The 19,726-nt window shown below is 52.9% G+C and overlaps 1 protein-coding gene across 2 annotated transcripts in view; it reads left to right on the top strand.

Annotated features, from left to right (window-relative positions):
- The window catches only part of CORO2B (coronin 2B), a 206,664-nt gene extending 189,483 nt beyond the window's left edge, over positions 1-17,181 (top strand). The window contains exons 4-12 of one of the 2 annotated variants that reach the window (XM_082648595.1): positions 4,392-4,541; positions 5,201-5,365; positions 7,256-7,372; positions 7,504-7,608; positions 8,134-8,230; positions 11,806-11,918; positions 12,237-12,327; positions 12,534-12,673; positions 16,631-17,181. In XM_082648595.1, the coding sequence (XP_082504721.1) occupies positions 4,392-4,541; positions 5,201-5,365; positions 7,256-7,372; positions 7,504-7,608; positions 8,134-8,230; positions 11,806-11,918; positions 12,237-12,327; positions 12,534-12,673; positions 16,631-16,762 (1,110 nt within the window). In that variant the 3' untranslated portion in view covers positions 16,763-17,181. The remainder of the gene's footprint in view (positions 1-4,391; positions 4,542-5,200; positions 5,366-7,255; positions 7,373-7,503; positions 7,609-8,133; positions 8,231-11,805; positions 11,919-12,236; positions 12,328-12,533; positions 12,674-16,630) is intronic. The other variant, XM_082648596.1, reaches the window with a different exon arrangement.
- The last annotated feature ends 2,545 nt before the right edge of the window (positions 17,182-19,726 follow it).

Genomic DNA, 19,726 nt, shown 5'->3' on the forward strand with positions numbered 1-19,726 from the left:
CCACACCCATCCACTCTTTGTTCCCGGCAAATCCCTTGAATATTTAGGGACTGGAATTCCTTTTCCAGCTACTTAGGCCCACTGTGAACTGCAGCTCCTCCTCTGAGCTCCTGTCGTGCGTGCTGCCGACCGTTAGCTGTAGTGGTGGATCAAACGGAGCTAGTCTCTTCCCCCCCGGTGATAACATTCAATGATGTCAAAAGCAGAGAAGTTTGGAAGATTAATACCGTCTCAGTGTGCAGAAGAGAAAACTTGGGGCCCAGGGAGAGAAGTGGCTGGAATCAAATGGAGTTATGAGGCAAGACGCCTCTCTCCTTCTCTGTGGGACATTTTCCATTTGAGACCCAACTCTAGCAGTTATTGGTGAAAACAGCTCTAGGCTTCCCCCCTGCAGCCCTTCATTCCTCTGGACTTGGCGCCAGTCCGGGGGCTGAGTCTGGTCACAGACAGTGCCTGCCCTCTCCATCCGCTTGGCTTACCCCTCGGTTCCTAGGCAGAGCTGTCACGCCAACGAATCAGCTCCTATGGCTAGAAAGCCTCAGACTCACAGGGACCCTGAAGCTCAGCTTAGCTCAACCCACACACCTCTAAAAGGTACGTACCTCTCAATTCATCATCCGGGTGAGGATCCTGAACCTCAGAGAGCTTAACTGGCTTGTCCAAGGTCATCCAGCTGGTCAGTGGGCTTAGAGCCTGAGTGGACCCGCCCTTCACAGCTTCCCCCGTGTCTCTCTACCTTACCCTGCACGTGATGCCATCCAGGGATGCCTCCGTTAGCTGGCTTCTCGGGAATTAGGCTGTTCTGGAAAAAGGCTTCCTTCTGAGCCTCAGCCCGAGCAGGATTCCTTGGGACGTCGATAACCAGGGATGACACACATGGCCTCTGGCCTCCTCTGCCACCCACCAGCCTGCCCCACACCAGCCGGGCTGACCCTCCTGCGGCTTCTCTGCCCACTGTGCCTGAACCCACACACGGGGTCATTTTTCTCCCTCATCCTTCCCCACATTCCCAGCCTGTCTTTTCAAACGTGGGTCACATCCCCTCTTCTAATAACACTGTGCCTCCTGACCCTCCCACCCCGTCACCCCCAAGACTGGATTCAGGGCCCCCAGCTCTGTGCTCCTGTAGGTTCTCTGCCATGTGCGCTCAGGAGCAGGCTATGGGGCAAGCTCAGCGCCCCTCCCATTGCCTCATTATCCCACGGCCTGGCTCATAAGAGGTGTGAGTGGAATGAATGAGACTCAACTTTCAGTTTCAAAGATTTTCTCAAAGGCCAGATTTTCTCCCCTTCCTAATCAACACTTATACACTGAATGACATGGGTTCGCGTGTGTATGTACTTGTCTGGCCATAGACAAGATCCTTTGCCCCCAAATGCCTCCACGCTGGCCTGCCTTTCTGCTCCTTCAAGTTTCGTCCCCTTGACCCTGAAAGCATCTCAAGCTTCCTGCTCAAGTGTAAACAAGGGTAGCCTATCAACACGGAAAAAGATGCCTGGTATTTCTAAGAATCAAAGACATGCAAATCCAAACAACAGGGAGATGGCATTTTTGATCTGATGGGCAGAAACCTGTTTTCGAAGGTATAGTTTTAGAGACATGGGTAAAGAAACACTCTCAGACTCTGCTGGTAAAAACTGGGACAGCTTTTTTTTTTAATTAAATTATTTTTTTTATTTTTGGCTGCGTTGGGTCTTCGTTGCTGCGTGCAGGCTTTCTCTAGTTGCAGTGAGCAGGCTTCTCATTGCACGGTGGCTTCTCCTGTTGCAGAGCACAGGCTCTAGGCGCTCTAGCTGCATGGGCTCAGTAGTTGTGTGCATGGGCTTAGTTGCTCCGTGGCATGTGGGATCTTCCCGGACCAGGGCTCGAACCCGTGTCCCCTGCATTGGCAAGGGGATTCTTAACCACTGCACCACCAGAGAAGTCCCTGGGACAGCTTTTGAGGACAATTTTACAGTAACTAAAAAAGTGAAACACTTCTGGGCATGTGTCCTACAGGAGTACTCACAGCCATGCACAAACCTGTATGACAGGCCTGATCATCATAGAATGAATTGTAACAATGAAAAAACTGGGCAGAGCCCAGGTGTCCATTAACAGAAGTTGATTAAATCCATCACGGCATGGCCACATAACAGCTGTCCCTCTGGCCACTTAAAAAGATAAGGTAGAGCCATGTGTAGTGGTGTGGAAAAATGCCCACTAGCACTTGTTACATGAGAAAAACAAGTTGCAGAAGTACATGTGTCATAGCATACCTTTGGGTAAAAAAGAAAGAAATGCGGAGGATGGGGGAGGTATTGTATGTATGAAGTGTGTGTGTGTGTGTGTGTGTGTGTGTGTAACACAAGCATTAGTCTCCGCTCTTCAAGGGTCACCTTCCTCTGGAACATTTGGGGACAAGAAGAATGAGTGTCTTATTGGTGACTACTGAGTCATCTACCCTGGTCCCCACTCCACCCTCCCTGCCATTTCCAGACGAGACCTCATCTCAGAAGGCGCTTGCACAGGGCTGTCGGGGAAAGACCGTAGGGCATGCTGGGCCCCCTTTCCATCACCTCCCTCCCCCAGGCTCCTGCCACCATGCAGGCTTATGTGAGTGTTGGGCTTTCCCGGAGAGCTGGAGCAACCACAGGAGATGATTCAATGACGACAGGAAAACCTCAAACTGTCCCCTAATTATAAACTTCTTCTCAAGTATGTTTTTGAAACTGAGAATGGTACTCCTAAGGGTGACCCCTAATCCCTGACTGGACCTGGAGGCTCCCATGGTCTACATGTGCCAAGCTGGGTCTTCAGGGGAACACAACATGTGGGAAATACTCATTTCTACAGTCTCAGGGTAAAGCACCAAGAAGGGAAACCCACAAGGGAATTCCCTTAGAGGTACCCCCGGTTCCCAGCCTTGCTGCCCTGTCTTCGGGACTGCCTTTGGCTTTCTTTAACATGTTTTTCCTCTTTATTCATAGCCTTCAGAATTATCAAATGGCTAATAGTCCATATTGCTGTAACATAGTAAATTGTTGCCCTAATGTTGGTCACTTGGAGTATTTCTGAATTTTCTGTATTGCAATGAATATCTTCGTGCGTGGAGATTTGGGCTTATATTGAATGTTAAGAGTGAAATTACTAGATCAAGGAATATAATACAAATGTCTCTATGGTTCCTATTAAAGATTGCCGAATTGCTTCCAAAACAGAGTTACTCTGTTTTGTAATACCACCAACACCAACTGAATCTATAAGTTCCCGTATAATCTTGTCCATACTGTTTTGTTTTTTTTTTCTTTCAGTTGGCTATTTTAGAAGATTATAAATGGTATCTCAAAGCTGTCTTCCCTGTTTTTCTCCTTACTGGCAAGGGTGGAGTTCAGATTTTCTAAATGTTTGTGTTAAAGGTGTCCTAAGCTATAGTCACGTGTGCTTTTTCTTCTCCACCCAGTTAGATCGTAATAAACAGCATTAATGATGATGATAACAATTATAACAAGAACTATAATTCCATAGGTCTTTAGAGCACTTTATAGTTTACAAACTCTTACAACCACTATCTTATTTTATTCTGCCAGTAGGCCAGGCAAGGCAAAGACTCCCCCCACCCCGCTCCATTTATAGATGAAACAGTTGAAACTTGCAGGGTATGCTTGGCTTGAGAAACAGAAGCCTACCAGCATTGATGTAAATAATCAGGGGGTTATTCAAAGATCGCAGAGAAATTGCTCAGTTTCTCTCTCTCCAGGGCCGCGTGATTGCTTCTCTCCATGAGTTGCACCCTCCTCTCTCTTCTTTGCTTCTTTATCAGCATCCATAAGCCTGATGATAGCTGCATCCAGGCTCTGCATCCTTTCGGCTCAGGCTCCAGCATCTCATCGGTCTCTGCCCCTCGGTTCATCATCTCTCAGGAGAGACTCCGGGCCTCCCAGTCTCCCAGATGGGTTTCCCTCTGCTCAGGTGTCCATCCCGGGTGGGGAACAGAGTGAGGGACAGGCCATGTGGTACAAACAGAGGCGCTGGGGCTGAAGGCACTATTACAAGGGTGTGGAAGGGAAGCAGAGATAGGCTTTGAATACAGCACTTGCTAAAAGCTGCTCCCTGTGTGATCCTCTGGGCCTGGCTAGACAATAAGAATCACGATATCCAGTAAGAACAGTCGCCAAGGTCTGCAGAGGCTTCTTGGAGGAAACCCTCCCAAAGGCACAGAGGAGATGGTCTCTTTTCTCTCTAGCCACACCCTGCAACCTCCCCCTCAGGCCTGTCGGGCTCTGCCCACCACCCTGGCCAGGAGATACCTTACTAGGCAGATCTCCGAAAGCCTGGTGTCTGAGGAAGAGGGCAGCAGGGGCTTCTCCTGGCCCTGCCCAGCCAGCCCAGGCCCTCCTTCCCCTCTGCAGGTGCGGATCTGGGAGATCCCCGAGGGCGGGCTGAAGCGGAACATGACGGAGGCTCTTCTGGAGCTGCATGGGCACAGCCGGCGCGTGGGGCTGGTCGAGTGGCACCCTACCACCAACAACATCCTGTTCAGTGCTGGCTACGACTACAAGGTGGGCAGCTGGTGGGCACTGTGGCCAGAGCCGACTCGGCGGGGAAGTGGAGGGAGAGAGAGAGGCACTTTGGGGGGCCTGTAGGGAGCACTGTTACTTTCCCGAGCCTGTTAACCAGTATTGTCACATCCATTCATTCGCTCGTTCAACAACACAGCTGAGCATCTTCTGTGCGCCCGTCATTCCTGGGGTTCACAGAGGCTGGAGGCACTGGTACATTGGAGAAGAATGCCCACTCCGTGCCCACACTCTCTGCCTGGTCACTTCTTAACCAAGAAGTAGCTGCTGCCCTCCTAGTAGAAGAAAGAAGCATCCAAAGCTGCTGGTGGGGAGAATGGAGCCCCAGCCCCTACCCCCAGGCATGCCCTCAAAAGAGGTGTGCCGGCCAGTGGAACCTGGCCAGGAACACTCACGCTTCTTGCTAGAAGCAGAAACCGAGCCCAGGCTGGGGCTGGGATCTGCCCAAGGATAGTTGTGGATTTGTGTGACAGGGACACATCAGCCTTTGATATAGAACCCACCGACACCATCCCTCATCCCAGCACATCCAACCCCGCATGGGGCGTCTCTCCCAGGGCCATCGGGTGCAGGCTGGGGACAGCCACCCCGTGCCAGCGGCAGCAGGGCTGAGCCCGCCTCCTGTGTATCCGCCCTCCCAGGTCCTCATCTGGAACCTGGACGTGGGCGAACCGGTGAAGATGATAGACTGCCACTCGGACGTGATCCTCTGCATGTCCTTCAACACTGACGGCAGCCTGCTTACCACCACGTGCAAGGACAAGAAACTGCGTGTGATCGAGCCCCGCTCCGGCCGCGTTCTGCAGGTGAAGCCCCGCATCTTTCTCGAGGGGAAGGAAAGGTATTGGGACCCAGGGCTCTGCTTTCAGCCGGCCCTGGGCTGTGCCAGCTCCCCTCTCCCGAGCACCTGGCCTGCACCTCTGGGGACCACCCCATCTGTTCTGGGCTCTTCTCTGCTCATAGGAGCCCTGCCTTGTTCTGGAAGCGGAGGGACCTCAGTAGCCTTCCCACAGACTCCACCCCTCTCCCCAGATGGGATTCTTCTGCCTGTTCTGGGGGCCAAACTGGTAACCCCCTTCAGCGCATGAATCCCTGGGTGTTGACCATCGTAGGCACAGGAGGAGGGGACTTTGGACTCACTGCCCAGCCACCTGCATGGGACGAGCCTGGAGAAAGCGGCTCGGGGTGTCAGTCCCAGGGACAGCTCCAAGAGGGGAGGTGGATGGTGAACTTAGCTCCAGTGTTGGTCTTTGACTCTGAGTCTTAACTCTGAGGAAGGGATTAGATGTCATTTGGGAGTAAGAAATTTACATTTCTTGAGCACCTACTGTGTGCCAGTCATGGAGCTAGATGGGATGGAAAATTTGAATGAAATCTGAGGTTTACCTCCTAACACAAGAAAGATTGGTGCGTGACCTGATTGTGTTTATCTTGGAAAAAGCCAATATTGCAGGACCAGAATGTCATCTACTACTACAAACAATAATCACCGTAGTTATTAGTGTCGTTAGTATTAGCCACCATTTACTCAGAGCTCATTGTGTGGCAGGCACTGTGCCAGGGGCTCCCCACCGTCCCTTCATTTAATCCTCTGAGGTGGGTACTGTTACTCTTCCCATTTCCCACATGGCAACGCTGCCCCTTGGAGAGGGGCTGACCTGATTCTCACAGTTACAGGAGGAGCTAGAATTCAAACCCGGACAGTTGGACCCCAGAGCCCATGCCAAGCAGAAAAGATGTAAGAGAGCAGAGACCCCAACCTCCTTCTCACAGATGTGGACACATGCCCGGAGAGGGTGAGGGACTCCTCCAGGGTTACACTTTTTCGGCAGAACTTGGAACTAAAATCCAGAGCGAGTGACGCCAGCCTGGGTCTCTGCACTGCTCCACCAGCCTCTGGGTCCTGCCTCACGCTGACTCATCCTGGCAAGGGGCCACCGTGTGTTAGGAGGGAAAGGAGGTGTCATGAGTCCAGAGGCAGGAGAGAAGGCAGGGGATGGCCCAGTTAGAAGGAGCCCCCGGTGAAGTGAGTCGCCCCGCAGTGAACCAGCATGAGTCTCCGGCCCCCTGAGCCTCAAGCTCTCCATCCTCAGAGAGTCCTTGCAGTAGGGATTGTTGTGACAGTTCAGAGATGCCTCGGTGAGAGCACCTGGCACCCAGCCCAGCTCAGGCCCTGCCTGGGACTTGGTCCAGTTAGTTCCCTCCTTCCCTATCCCCCATCCGCTCTGGGACCTGGCAGCGAGGCCTGGTTTCTTGGTCCCCGGCCTCCATTGTCCCACAGCACCTGTAGTCATTTCCTGTGGCTGCTGTGACAAGCTACCACAAGCGATGTGCCTTACAACAACAGAAACTGATCCTCTCACAGTTCTGGAGGCCGGAAGTCTGGCTCCCTCCGGCGGCTCTAGGGGAGAAGCCTTCGTGGTCTCTTCCGGCTTCTGGTGGCTTCCTTGGCTTGTGGCCTCACCTCTGCAATCTCTGCCTCCGTGGTCACACTGCCTTCTCCTTTCTGCGTCTGTGGAATCTCCCTTTACCTCTCTCTTCTAAATAAGGACACTTGTGATGGCATTTAGGGCCCCCGTGGATGACCCAGAGGTTCCGGGGATTAAGACATGGACGTATGTTTGGGGGCCACCAGGCAGCCCAGTCCAGCACCCTATTGTCTGGGGCCTGGCTCACCAGCTCTCTGTCCCTGCCAGGAGGCGAACTGCAAAAACCACAGAGTGAACCGGGTGGTCTTCCTGGGAAACATGAAGCGGCTTCTCACGACGGGGGTCTCCAGGTGGAACACGAGACAGATCGCCCTCTGGGACCAGGTCAGCCGCAGGGAGGCCGGAGCGGATGGGGCAACGTCAAAGCGTTGTTACTCCGGGGGCTTTGCTGGGATTGGGGAAGGTGAGGTACCATCCTGCCTGGATACGGGCTGATCCTGGCCCCCGGCCCGCAGGAGGACCTGTCCATGCCCCTGATCGAGGAGGAAATCGATGGGCTCTCCGGCCTCCTGTTCCCCTTCTACGACGCTGACACACACATGCTCTACCTGGCTGGAAAGGTAGGAGAAGATGGGGGAGGGACAGGGACAGGCTGTGGGAGACCCCTGCCCCCATTGGGCCCCCGCTCCTGCCCTACCTCCCAAGAAGAGCCTAGCCTCCCTGCCCTTCCCCTGACCCAACATGGGTCAAAACCTACCGTCAAGTCGGACACTCATTCTGTTGAGGTGTCAGTGACTGAGAATTCCTTCAGGGGTGGATTGGAGTGGGGTTTGACTTGGGAATAAGGATCAGAGCCTGACGTGAATCATCCCTAATGATGGGATTGGAGGCACCTGCCAGGAGATCTTGTTAGAAAGTCTGTCTGTAGACCCGTGACCGTGCACGCACGCGCACAGTACCCGACCTCCCCCCCACCGCCCCCAGCAAGTCCCTTACTGGGGGCCTAGAGGCTAGGCCTCCTGGGTCTTTTGACCACCTCGGAGGCATGGCAGAGGCTCTTTTCAGCAGCCCGCTGGACCAGGACCTGCTGAGCCCACCCCTTCCTCTCTTCCTTCCTCACCTCCCTCCCCACACCCGGCTCCTAGGGAGATGGAAACATCAGATACTACGAAATCAGCACCGAGAAGCCCTACCTGAGTTACCTCATGGAGTTCCGCTCCCCGGCCCCGCAGAAAGGCCTCGGTAAGGGGGTCCGGGGGCTCTTGCAGTTGTTAGGCTGTAGAAGGAGACACTGGAATTTGGCTTTCGGGCCACCCTGCCCCCAAAATGAAAAGTCAGACTCAGAAGGCCACGGCTCATGGGCAGGTCAGAATGGAACCTCTGGGTGCTGCCCTGTGAGGGTCAGCCCGCCCTCCTTCAGGCAGCCTGAAGACCTGCTCCGTCACCCCATGGGGCTTGGTGTGCTCCGTCATCTCTGGCCATCAGCAGCCTGCAGGAGTGTCGCGGTACCTTCATTCCCGTTTGCAGATGCGGAGGCCAAAGCCCATTGTTGTTCTGACATGGTGGGAGGAGGTTCAGTAACTAAAGGTCAGAACGGGGTCCAGGAGCATGTCCCTTCCTGAAGCCTCTGGGAAGTCAGGACCCTCAGTCCCCCAAAGCAGCTCTGTCCTTGCCTGAGAAGACAGGAGGAATTCCAGGGTGTCCCCCTCACTGCATCCCCAGGTTCTCAGGCAAATCCCATAGAGGGCTCCAGGATTGACGAGTGTAGTGAGTCCGTCCTTCACGCCCTACACTCTCCCACCGCTAAAGCCTTACAATGAAATCTTCATGCCCAGTGACTCACACTGGCAGTGCATCCGATTCAGCAGTCCCCCATTTGGGGTCCAAATCACCCAGAGGAAGGAATCTCTTCAGGGATCTGTTCCCTCCTCTCCTTAGAATTTGGGTCTGGTTTTGTCCCTCTGAGGATCTGGGATTATGGACACGGCCTGAGGGCCAGCTTCAGAGACATCAGGGCTGGAGGGGCCCAAGGACCCCTCTCAGGGACCAGCAGCAAAATGGAGGCCCAGAGATATGCCTGAGGTCCAAATGACCATTCCACTGACTTCACCCTTCCCCAGGGCTCTGTCATCCCCACCTCCCTCGCTGTCACCCCATCATCAAATAGTATAAAATGCAGCCTGGACTTTGGAGTCCAAGCTAGGTTTATATTCTGGTTAGGGACTGTGTCCCTAACCCCTCTGTGTCCCAGTTTCCTCATCTGTAAAATGGGGATAATTAAACCTACCTTGAAGGGCTGTTGTAAAGCTTAGAGATCATGTATACAAAACACCTGGCAGAGTATTTGTCTCCTGTTCCTTCCTGTAGTCATTCAACAAACATGTACTGGGTACCAGCTGTGTGCCAGACCCTGGACTAGTCCAGGGGTAAAGTGATAAATAAAACAGAACACAGCCTCACTCACATCCCACTGAGGGACAGACAGACAGTAAACAAATAAGTAAGGAAAATATTGGATGGTAGTAAGTTCTAAGAAGAGAATCAGATGGGGTAATAGAACAGAGAGTGACGGGGGCTGTTTTAGACCAGGTGGTCGGGGGAAGCCTTGCTGTGGAGGTGACATTTTAAACTGAGATCCGAAAGGCAGGAAAGGGGAAGAGTAGTGCCAGCAGAAAGAACAGTTAGTGCAAAGGCCCTGAGGCCAGAAAGAGCCTGGCATGTTCTAGGAGCAGAAGGGAGGTGAGTGTGGCTAAGCATAAACATGCGGAAGATGGGTAAGTGTTAGGGGATTAAGCTGGAGAGATGTGCAGGGGCCAGCTCCCGTGGGATGCATTAGACAGGGTATATTAGAGTTCTCCAGAGAAACGACCAAGTATATTTATAAAAGGGGAATTGCAAGGATTTGGTTCACGTGATTATGGAGGCTGAGAAGTCTCACAATCTTCCCTCTGCAAGTTGGAGGCCCAGGAAAGCCAGTGGTATAATCCAGCTCAAGTCTGAAGGCCTGAGACCCCAGGGAGCCGATGGTGTGAATCCCAGTCCAATAGCAGGGGATGAGATGAGATGTCCCAGCTCAAGCAGCGAGGCAGGGAAAAAAGGGCAAATTCCTCCTTCCTCTGGCCTTTGTTCTGTTCAGTCCTGCGATGGGTTGGAAGATGCCCACCCACACTGGGGAGGGCCATCTACTTTACTGGGCCCACCGACATTAACCATCACCCAGGGGAAGGAGTTGGGGTTTCACCGGGAACTCGTAGAATTTTCTTTTTCTTGGGTGGATGGGTAGGTGGGAGTGGGACCGTGTGATGTGATCTGAAAGGTTGGTTTAAGATTGCTCTGGCTTCTGTAGGGAGACTGGATCTTGAAAGGGCAGGAGGGAGGCAGAGAGACCAGTTAGGAGGCCCCTGTGGACTTCTAGGCAAGAGAGAATGGTAACTAGGGGGATGGCATGGGGATGAGGAGATGAGGATGGATCCAGGAGATGTTTAGAAAGTTGGGTCAGGGCTTCCCTGGTGGCGCAGTGGTTGAGAGTCCGCCTGCCGATGCAGGGGACACGGGCTCGTGCCCTGGTCCGGGAAGATCCCACATGCCGCGGAGCGGCTGGGCCCGTGAGCCATGGCCGCTGAGCCTGCACTCCACGACGGGAGAGGCCACAACAGTGAGAGGCCCGCGTACCACAAAAAAAAAAGAAAGTTGGGTCAGCAGGACGTGGGGAGGAGGGAGGGGCAACTGAGGATAGCTATTTCTCCTTGTCCTCCTCACCTGTGGCCACTGTTGAGCATTTGCCACGAGCCAGGCACCTTTCGTAGGTTCCAAGTGGCTTTGTCACTCACCCCAGGCAGGTCACGTAGCTCCTAAGTGGCAGAGCCAGGATTCAAACCCAAGTCTGCTGGCTTCACTTGGTACCATGATGCCACTTCCCTCCAGCTCCTGGAATTCCCTTCTCTGGAAGAGCAGCCTTCTGCTCCAGCCGAGGAGAGGTAGAACCTTAACTCATATTCAGATCAGGGAGAAAGAAACTAATGTTATCTGTGCTCATCACTGCCGGGCAGTTAACAAGCATCTTCGCACTCAGTCCCCCGACCATCTCGTGAGGGGCCACTACTGGACTCCTCTAGGCCACCAGGGAAGCTGGAGCTCAGAGAGCAGTGATTTGCCCAAGGACTCCCGGCCAGAAAGAGGGGAGAGTCGGGATTCAGACCCAGGATTCTCTCCCACCCCAAAGCTTGTGTTCCTAACCCCACACTGCACTGCTGCCCCAGCCGGTGTCCAGATGATACAGCTGTTAGGGATGTTGTATCTGGTGCCCACACAGACATACATGCACACACACACCCCTGTCGATCCTATAAGACACATGACGGAACGGCAGTCTTGGGCTGCATGTAAACCTCTGGGGTGCACGGGGAAAGCTTTCTCCCTCCTTCTTTCTCTCTGAAGACTGGGGGCACAGAGGCTTCGGGAAACCAGTTCATTTCAGAAGGTGATGGTCTCTGTGGCTTATACAGTCTCATCTGTAAAAAGAATGGATTAGATTCAAATAGTTCTGCAGCCCCTTCCAGTTCTCAAAGGCCCCAAATCTATAGCGTGCCCCTTGGTGAGGCAGGTCCGGCCCACGGGGCTTATTTGAGAAGTTACCACCCAGAGACAGAGCCTGACTCAGGAAGCCCCCAGCCCCCTCCTGTCTACTGTATGGGTCATTGCCTCCAAACCTAGTGCCCTCCACCCGTGCCTTTCCCCTGGCCAAGGTCATCAGGAAGGAGGGGCGATGAGGGGGGATTCCCGGGACCCCATGTAGCCGTATGTATGCCTGTCCACAGGGGTTATGCCCAAGCACGGGCTGGATGTGTCTGCCTGCGAGGTGTTCCGATTCTACAAGCTGGTGACTCTCAAGGGCCTGATTGAGCCTATCTCCATGATCGTGCCCCGGAGGGTGAGTGGGGCTGGGCTGGTTCCAAAGGGCCCCGGCATTGAAGCCTAGCTTTCTCGCCACTGACTGTAAGCCTGGCGGAGCCCGGAAGAAGGAGCCCTTTTCCTGTGGATTGGGGTGGGGGATGGAGGCCGTTCTAAGGTGAGGACAGTTTGGCTGGCTAAGGTGGGAATTCCAAATGGGAGACACTGTGAGTACAAAGGCCGGAGACAGGGCAGCAGGTATGCGGTTGGACGTCAGCAAAGAGGAGAATCTGACTGGAGAGCACGGGCTTTCTCAGCAGCCCCCCATCTGTCCACTCTTCTGCTTCCCCCGCTGCAGTCGGATTCCTACCAGGAAGACATTTACCCCATGACGCCGGGCACAGAGCCAGCCCTGACCCCCGATGAGTGGCTGGGAGGCATCAACCGAGGTACCGCAAGGGGTGGGCTTCCCAGAAGAGGCTAGGAGACTGCAACCTTGGCATTCGGTCTAGCCCACCCCCTTCCCCTTGCATATCCTCCTAATTGAACTTGCCCTCACACTCAGCCGACTGTCGGGCGTGGTGTTCAGTGAGAGCCACCATCACTTGACAGTCAATGGAACTGTCGGTGAGAACACATCCCTTGCCTTTCTTAGATCCTGTGCTGATGTCTTTGAAAGAAGGCTATAAGAAGTCCCCCAAAATGGTATTCAAGGCTCCCATCAAAGAAAAGAAGAGCGTTGTGGTCAACGGAATAGATTTATTAGAAAATGTCCCACCCAGGACAGAGAATGAGGTAAGGAATATAAGTTATTGCTGCCACACATCCTGGCAGAGCGAGACCTCTGCATTTCAATTATGGGCTTCAGGCCTTTAAGCTAGCTCTGTTCTGGGGCATTTTTCTTTCTCTGACAAATACCATAAGTAGCCTGCTGTTGGCTTCCGTTGCCTCTGACCCCAATAACTAGAGGCTGGGCTACGGTAGGGATACTGATGCCCCTCAAACCCGCGAACCCAGAGTTACGTGTCCCCTCGTGAATCCATTTCAGAATGTGGCTGTCATCTGGAGTTATAAATTCCTCACTCATGGGGAAAGCCAGCCTCATGCATTACAGCACTGCTTTCCTCCCTGGCATGGCAGCAGCAGCAGGGTCTGATGATTTCCTGTTTTTGTGGAAGAGGCTGCGTGTTGATGAAAGTACTCTTTGTACCATTTGGAAAGGGAGCAGCTCATCAGGGGTAACCGGAGCTGGGCCTTGTCCACGCCCCCCAGAGGCCTCTCCTTCCAGCCACACCCTCGGTCCCTGGCACCAGCGTAGTTCAGCTCAGCCAGGATTCATGGAATGCCCACCGTGTGCCAGGCCCTGGGCTTGATGCAGCTGCGGTGGAGATGGCGGCAGGGACCCACCTGCATTTGGATCCTGGCCCTCTCAATTCCTGGCTGTGCCTGAACATGTTTCCTGACTTCCCTAAGTCCATTTCCTCATGGTAAAACGGGGCTATGAGATGCTGTGAGCATTAAAGAGACCATTGCTAAGTATCTAGCACTCTTCCTGCTCACGTTAAATGCATAACGAGGCTAACTGTATTAGCTCTTGATTACCATGTAGCAAATTACCCCAAGACTTAGGGACTTAAACCCCAAACATTTATTATCTCATAGTATCTGTGGGTGCGCGCAGCTCGAGGTCTCTCATGAGGGTGTGAACCATCAGACAGGGCTGCAGTCGCATCTGAAGACTCACCTGTGGAAGGATCTGCTTCCAGGTTCACTCACTTGGTTGCCGGCAAGACTTACTTCCTCACAGGTCATTGGACTAAGGGTCTCAGTCCCTCAAGGGTTGTCGGCCGGCTACCTCCCTCAGGTCCTTGCGATATGGACCTCTCCACAGGGCTGCTCACAGCATGGCAGTGAGGAAGAGAGGGTGTCCAGGATGGAAGCCACAGTCTTTTTGTCAACTCCCCTTGCAAATGACATACTGTCATGTCCTCTATATTCTATTCATTTGAAGCAAGTTACTAGGCCCCGTCTACCCATGAAAGGAGAGGATAACGTGGGGCCATCTTACAGGATTTCTTGTCACACCAACTTATAATTATCGCTGTTATTCATAAAAGTAAGACCATTCCTAACCTCTGGGACCTCACAGTCTTAAAGGTGAAACTGGCAGGTAAATTGATAATTGCTATAAAATATGTTTATGTGCCATTATAGAGGGATGTTCAGATTTCTAAGGCTGGATGAGACCGTGTGATCAATGGGATTTGCTTCAAAATAATCGCGAGGAGGGTGGTACAGGGGAAGTAGGTAAGAGTAAAGCCGAAGCAAGAGTGGTCACATGGGGACTTCCCTGGTGGTCCAGCGGTTAAGACTCCGTGCTTCCAGTGCAGGGGGTGCAGGTTCGATCCCTGGTCAGGGAACTAAGATCCCGCATGCGACGTGGAACGGCCAAAAAGTTAAAAAAAAAAAAAAGAAGAAGAAGAAGAGTGCTTGCATGTTATTTCCTGAAAATGGATGATGGGTACTTGTTCTTGTTTTCCATTAAAAAAAATTTTTTTTTTCTTTTAAGTACCTTGAGAAGGTAGACGTAGTTGAATTGCTGCGATAGCCCAGGGCCATAACAAGAACCTGAAGTTGGTTCTAGTACTGGGTGTGGAGAAGGCAGGGTGAATAGCAGTTACAATGAGTAACCTTTAGCTATGGACTTGTCTGTATCAGAATGGAGGACCTGGAGAAATATTTTAAAGGGTCTCTGAGCAGACAGCACAGATGCCACAATCTCTCTACACTACAGCCTGGATACTTTGCTTCTTGGGGAAAAAAAAATTGCTCAGAGTCTGTTACTCTGGTTTTACCCACAGTTTTAATCATCACAGAAGACTGGAAGCAACCAATAAGATAATGGGGCTGTGAACAGTAGACACATGGGTCTAAGTGTGAAGAGACAACAGGTAGCTTGACACAGGGGAGAAGACATCATTGTACAGCTCTGTAATTTTACTAAAACTCACCGAATTGACTTAAAATGAGTGAAATTTACGGTACATGAATTACACTTCAGTAAATCTGTTTTTTAAACAAAAGTAGATCCAAAAAATTATACAAAGAAACTTTGAGAACTTGGAAGGCACAGGAGTGCATAGAATCACTTAGTGCAGGGCAAACACCACAGCATCCCTGTGAACAGATGTAACCAGGACTGGTTTGTTGGTTAATGAAAAAAAAAAGTCAGTTAAAGGAAAGAATCACAAAAATGACATATATATATTCTTTAAACAATTTATTTTCATTTAAATGTAAAACATATACATTCATTCCACACGTTTTGATGTAGGACCAAGACCTCTTCTTTGAGGACGTCCCAGTTGGGATCTGCTATGTCTTTGTCAAATAAATCACACTTTAACTCCAGTTTCCAGTTTCAGTTTCTTTTAAGGGGAGCTTAAAATCAATCTGAAAACAAAGCCCTTGTTTTTTCAAAGTTTTCCCCAGTTTTTTTTTTTTTTTTAATATTTATTTATTTATTTGGCTGCTCTGGGTCTTAGTTATGGCATGTGGGATCTTCGTTGCAGCATGCGAACTCTTAGTTGTGGTGTGTGGGATCTAGTTCCCTGACCAGGGATTGAACCCATGCCCCCTGCATTGGGAGCGTGGAGTCTTAGCCACTGGACCACCAGGGAAGTCCCCCGGGTTTTTTTTTAAGACAGGTTTATTGAGGTGTAATTGACCTACGGTAAAATTCATCCTTTGTAGTGTACAGTTCCATGAGTTTTGACATATGCCTACAGCTGGGTGACCACTACCATACAATCAAGATATAGAATATTCCCCATCTTTTATGTGTATGTCATCCACACCTAATTCAGTAACAACTTTCTTAGCACACCCTTCTTCAAGATTCTCAAATGCATTCAACTTAGTTTTTACGGAAACAGCAACTCTCTTTTTGTATTCCTATTTCATCAGTTTATGTCATATTTAATTAAACTGTGCAATCATTATACAAAAACAGATGCAACTCACAGTAGGCAGTTTGAGGACCAACGCGACTGCTTATTGGTAACTTTCAGCTCAAGTGTGTGGGGTCCCCCAGGAGCCTGTGGAGGCTGCGTTTTGCAGGCGTCAGTCAGTCTGTTTTATGGAAGAAATGGAGAGGCTGGTTAATCCAGGGAGCCATCTAAGCGAGGGTCTGTCAGATTCCCATGCTTTGCTTGTGGCCACTCCAGCGATGGCTGGTGCAGACTTTGGTGCGCCGTGCTAGTCCCCTGTCAGCAGGAAAAAAAGCTGGATTCCATTCTGTATCCTGAGCTTCGTTAAGAAGAGAAGGATGCAGAACATTTTAGAAAGCTTTCTATTCCGAGTGGGAGGTAAATGAAGTATTCGGTTTGAAGCCCTAGAAGGGTGAGCTTGGGATATTGGAAAACTGGCCTGTGTGGACTCATCCCTTCTTCAGTGACCCTGGATCAGTGCCCGAGGCGGGTCTGCATATGCCAGAGCTTTTCTTCTCTGCCTCACGGTGCGGGCTGGGGGTGGACGTGGGTGGGAGCCATGCGCTGAATCTGGAGAAGGGAGAGCGGCAGTGACCTGAGTCACCTGGGACACCGGCACGGGGGAGGGGTGGGAGGCCTGGGCCAGGAGGACAGCGGCTGCAAGGGGCGTGGGGGTGGAGCTGGGGGTCTGGGTGCCCCCTGGAAATGTCACCTTCTCCCCTGCTCTCTTCGGCTCACCGGCCCCCTCTCTCGCCCACCCCAGCTCCTCCGGATGTTCTTCCGGCAGCAGGATGAGATTCGGAGGTTGAAGGAGGAGCTGGCCCAGAAGGACATCCGCATTCGGCAGCTACAGCTGGAGCTGAAAAACTTGCGCAACAGCCCCAAGAACTGTTAGCTCCCCGGCTGGGCTGCTTTCTAAGCCGATCTCTCCGTTGTTTCTACTCGTCCCTTCACTTCCCATTCTCCGGTGACCCCAGAGACAGAACCAGGACTGGAGCTGGGGGAGTGCCTGAGGACCCCACCTGCCACCTCAAGAACTGGAAGCTGACCTTTGACCTGTCGACCTCACGCTAACAAAAGCCCCCAGCCTCTCCCGGAGACCCAGGCCGGCAGCCCCTTCCCCTGCCACCCCAGGAGCCCCGGCTTCCCCTTGGCTGGCAAAGACCTCGGACTCCCCGAGGGGTGCCCTCAATGGACCAGGGAGCGGAGGGGGAAGCCAGGACCCCAGGAGACTTAGAGGTTGAACTTTTCCCCTGCAAAGGGGGCTGCCAGGACATCTCCGTGCTCCCTGCTGGGGCTCACAGTGGCCCTGATGGACGCACAGTAAGGGCTGGATTGCCGATTGCCGGCATCAGCTGTTCTCCCTCCCATCCCCCACCTCTCTCCCCGCCCCCGCCCCTCCCCCCCCCCCCCCCCCGCAGCCCTGGAAGCCCACTCACCTGACAAGGGTTGCGAACAGCCCAACTCCTTCCTGTCTCTTGCCCCCTCTCTCTTATCTTCAGGGAATTAAGAGGATCGCTCGCCAAGGCCATAATGCCCCCTTGCTTTCCCCTGAGGCTCTTCAAAGCTCTGGCAACACCCTTCTCCCATTGACTTTGTGAAGCAGGCAGGGTAGAGAATCGTGTCTCCATTTTACAAGTGACAGAACTGAGGGTTGCAATGGGGTAGTGGCTTCACTAAGTCACCCAGCAGATGAACAGTGGACCCAGGACCAGGACCAGTGGTGTGCAGACCTCAGGCCCGGACCCTTCCCACTGCATCAAGATGCCAATCCCACGGGGGCATCACCAGGGCCCAAGTCTCCGTGGAGGAGAAGACTGGGAGCCTCCCAACACCAGTAGTGCCAATGTGTCTCACTGCCCAGTCGAGGCCCCTCACACTCAGTGTCCCTACGTCCTCCCGGCCCCCACCTTCTGCTCCCACCCCCCAGGGGACTCCCTCTGAGATGAGGCCTCTTCCTCCTGGAGGCTGAGGCTGAGAAGGGTGGAGCTGGCCCTGGGGAGGCCGAGCAGGGGCCGGATGGCTCCGGCGGCCGCTCTGTGTGCATGTCTCGGCCCTGCTCTCTCAGTCACGGTCAGCCTTAACAGTTGTAGGATGACCACAGCCCCTCACGTGGGTGTAGCACTTTAAAGTTTACACAGCCCTTCGACACTTAGGATCCCATTTGAGCCTCATCTCAGCTCCCAGAGGAAGGGAGCATCCTCCCCATTTTGCAGATAAACTGAAAAGCCGCCCAGGGTCACAGGACCCTGGGAGATGCCACATTTCACTTGGTCTTCTCCAATTTTCTTTTTTTCCTCTTTTTCTCCCTTCATTTGTCACTACCTATGGAGTCCATGAACACTGTTCTTAGAAAAGTCACGGTTTAGGGGTGAGGTCTGGCCTGGGCACCAAGAAGTGGGTGTCCACTCTTCTCTCTCATTAGCTAGGACCTACGAGATGCATTGTGCCCCACACTGCTTGTCCCACGGCCGCCCTGCAGAGCATCCATCCACACAGGCGGGGCTCCCTAAGCCCCCCCAGTGACCTGGGCAGGGAAAGCCCCCCTGACCCCTCGGGCTTTTCCCCCAAGAGCCTTCCACCCTTTCGGCCAGCTAAAGCAGGGTCTCCTCACCCCCCAGACCCCGCAGCTAGACGGTGTAAGCTTACATCTCCTCTTCCTCACACTTCTGAAGCTTTTTTTTCTTCCCCCCTGACCTCTGTGGTCTTCTGTGATTATTTATGCTGCCTCCTGAGGATAGAATTGAAATAAAATGTTTTCAACTTATCGGACCCGGGCACGGCCAGCTCATTTAACCTGGGAGGTTCCTGCTCTTGGTCACCATGGTATCTTGACGGTCAGCTCCCCGGCCACAGCTCCTCTGCTTTAGTGGAAACAACAAATCACATCCGTGTCTACAGATGCCATTTCACACTTTCATCCATCTACAGCAAGGCTTCTGAACGTCAGCCCCGTGGACGTACGGCGCCAGGTGATTCTTTGCTGTGAGGGCTGTCCTGCGCCCTGTAAGCCGTTCGGCAGCATCCCTGGCCTCCACCAGTCAGATGCCACAGCGCCCCGAACCCAGTTGTGATAAACAAAAATGTCTCCAGGTATCACCCAGTGGCCCCTGGGGTGTCAGAATCGCCCCCAGTTGAGAACCACTGTTCCACAGTTATTCAGTAGGCATCTGCTGTAGGTCCAGCCCTGTGCTGGGGTCTGAAGGACACCAGTGTTTCACATTGGAATGGTGCTTCGCAGTTTACGAAGCACTCTTCCACGTATTTGACTCCTTTGATCTTCACAGCTCTAGGTGCTATGTTCTAACTGTTCCCGTTTTCCAGAAGAGCCATCAGGTCCAGAGTGTGACATGCTGAAGGTCATTTAGCGGGTGTAACGGAGAAGACACACAGGGACGAGGATCTTCTGAGCCCAGAGCCAGAGGAGGCATGTGTTCCCGGTCCTCAGCCAGGCTCAGCGCTGGGCAGGGTGTCTTCTGGGCGGAGGGCTGGGGCCCATCGTGAGACCAGGGGCTGCCAGGCTGCTGGGACACCCTCGCCCTCTGACCCAGCCAGACTTGTCATGGAGCAGAGTCGTCAGGCTGCAAAGTGGACACGGATGTGGCAGTGTGGACAGCACAGGAAACTCAGAAGAGCCACAGGAAAGCAATGAAAGCCTTAGAAAAAAGGGCAGGAGAGGAAATGATAAAAGGCAGTGGAAGAGCAGTGGACAGGACACCGGGACAGGGAGGGCGTGGTCCAGGCCCAGCTCTGCCTCTGACGGGCTGTGTGACGGGAAGAAGTTCACTTCTCCTCTCTGGGCTTCACTTTCTCCATCTATAAAATGAGGCTATAGGGACTACCCTGGCAGTCCAATGGT

The sequence above is a fragment of the Grampus griseus genome (genome assembly GCF_964374135.1).
Source record: "Grampus griseus genome assembly, chromosome: 2".
NCBI classification, from domain to species: Eukaryota; Metazoa; Chordata; class Mammalia; order Artiodactyla; family Delphinidae; genus Grampus; species Grampus griseus.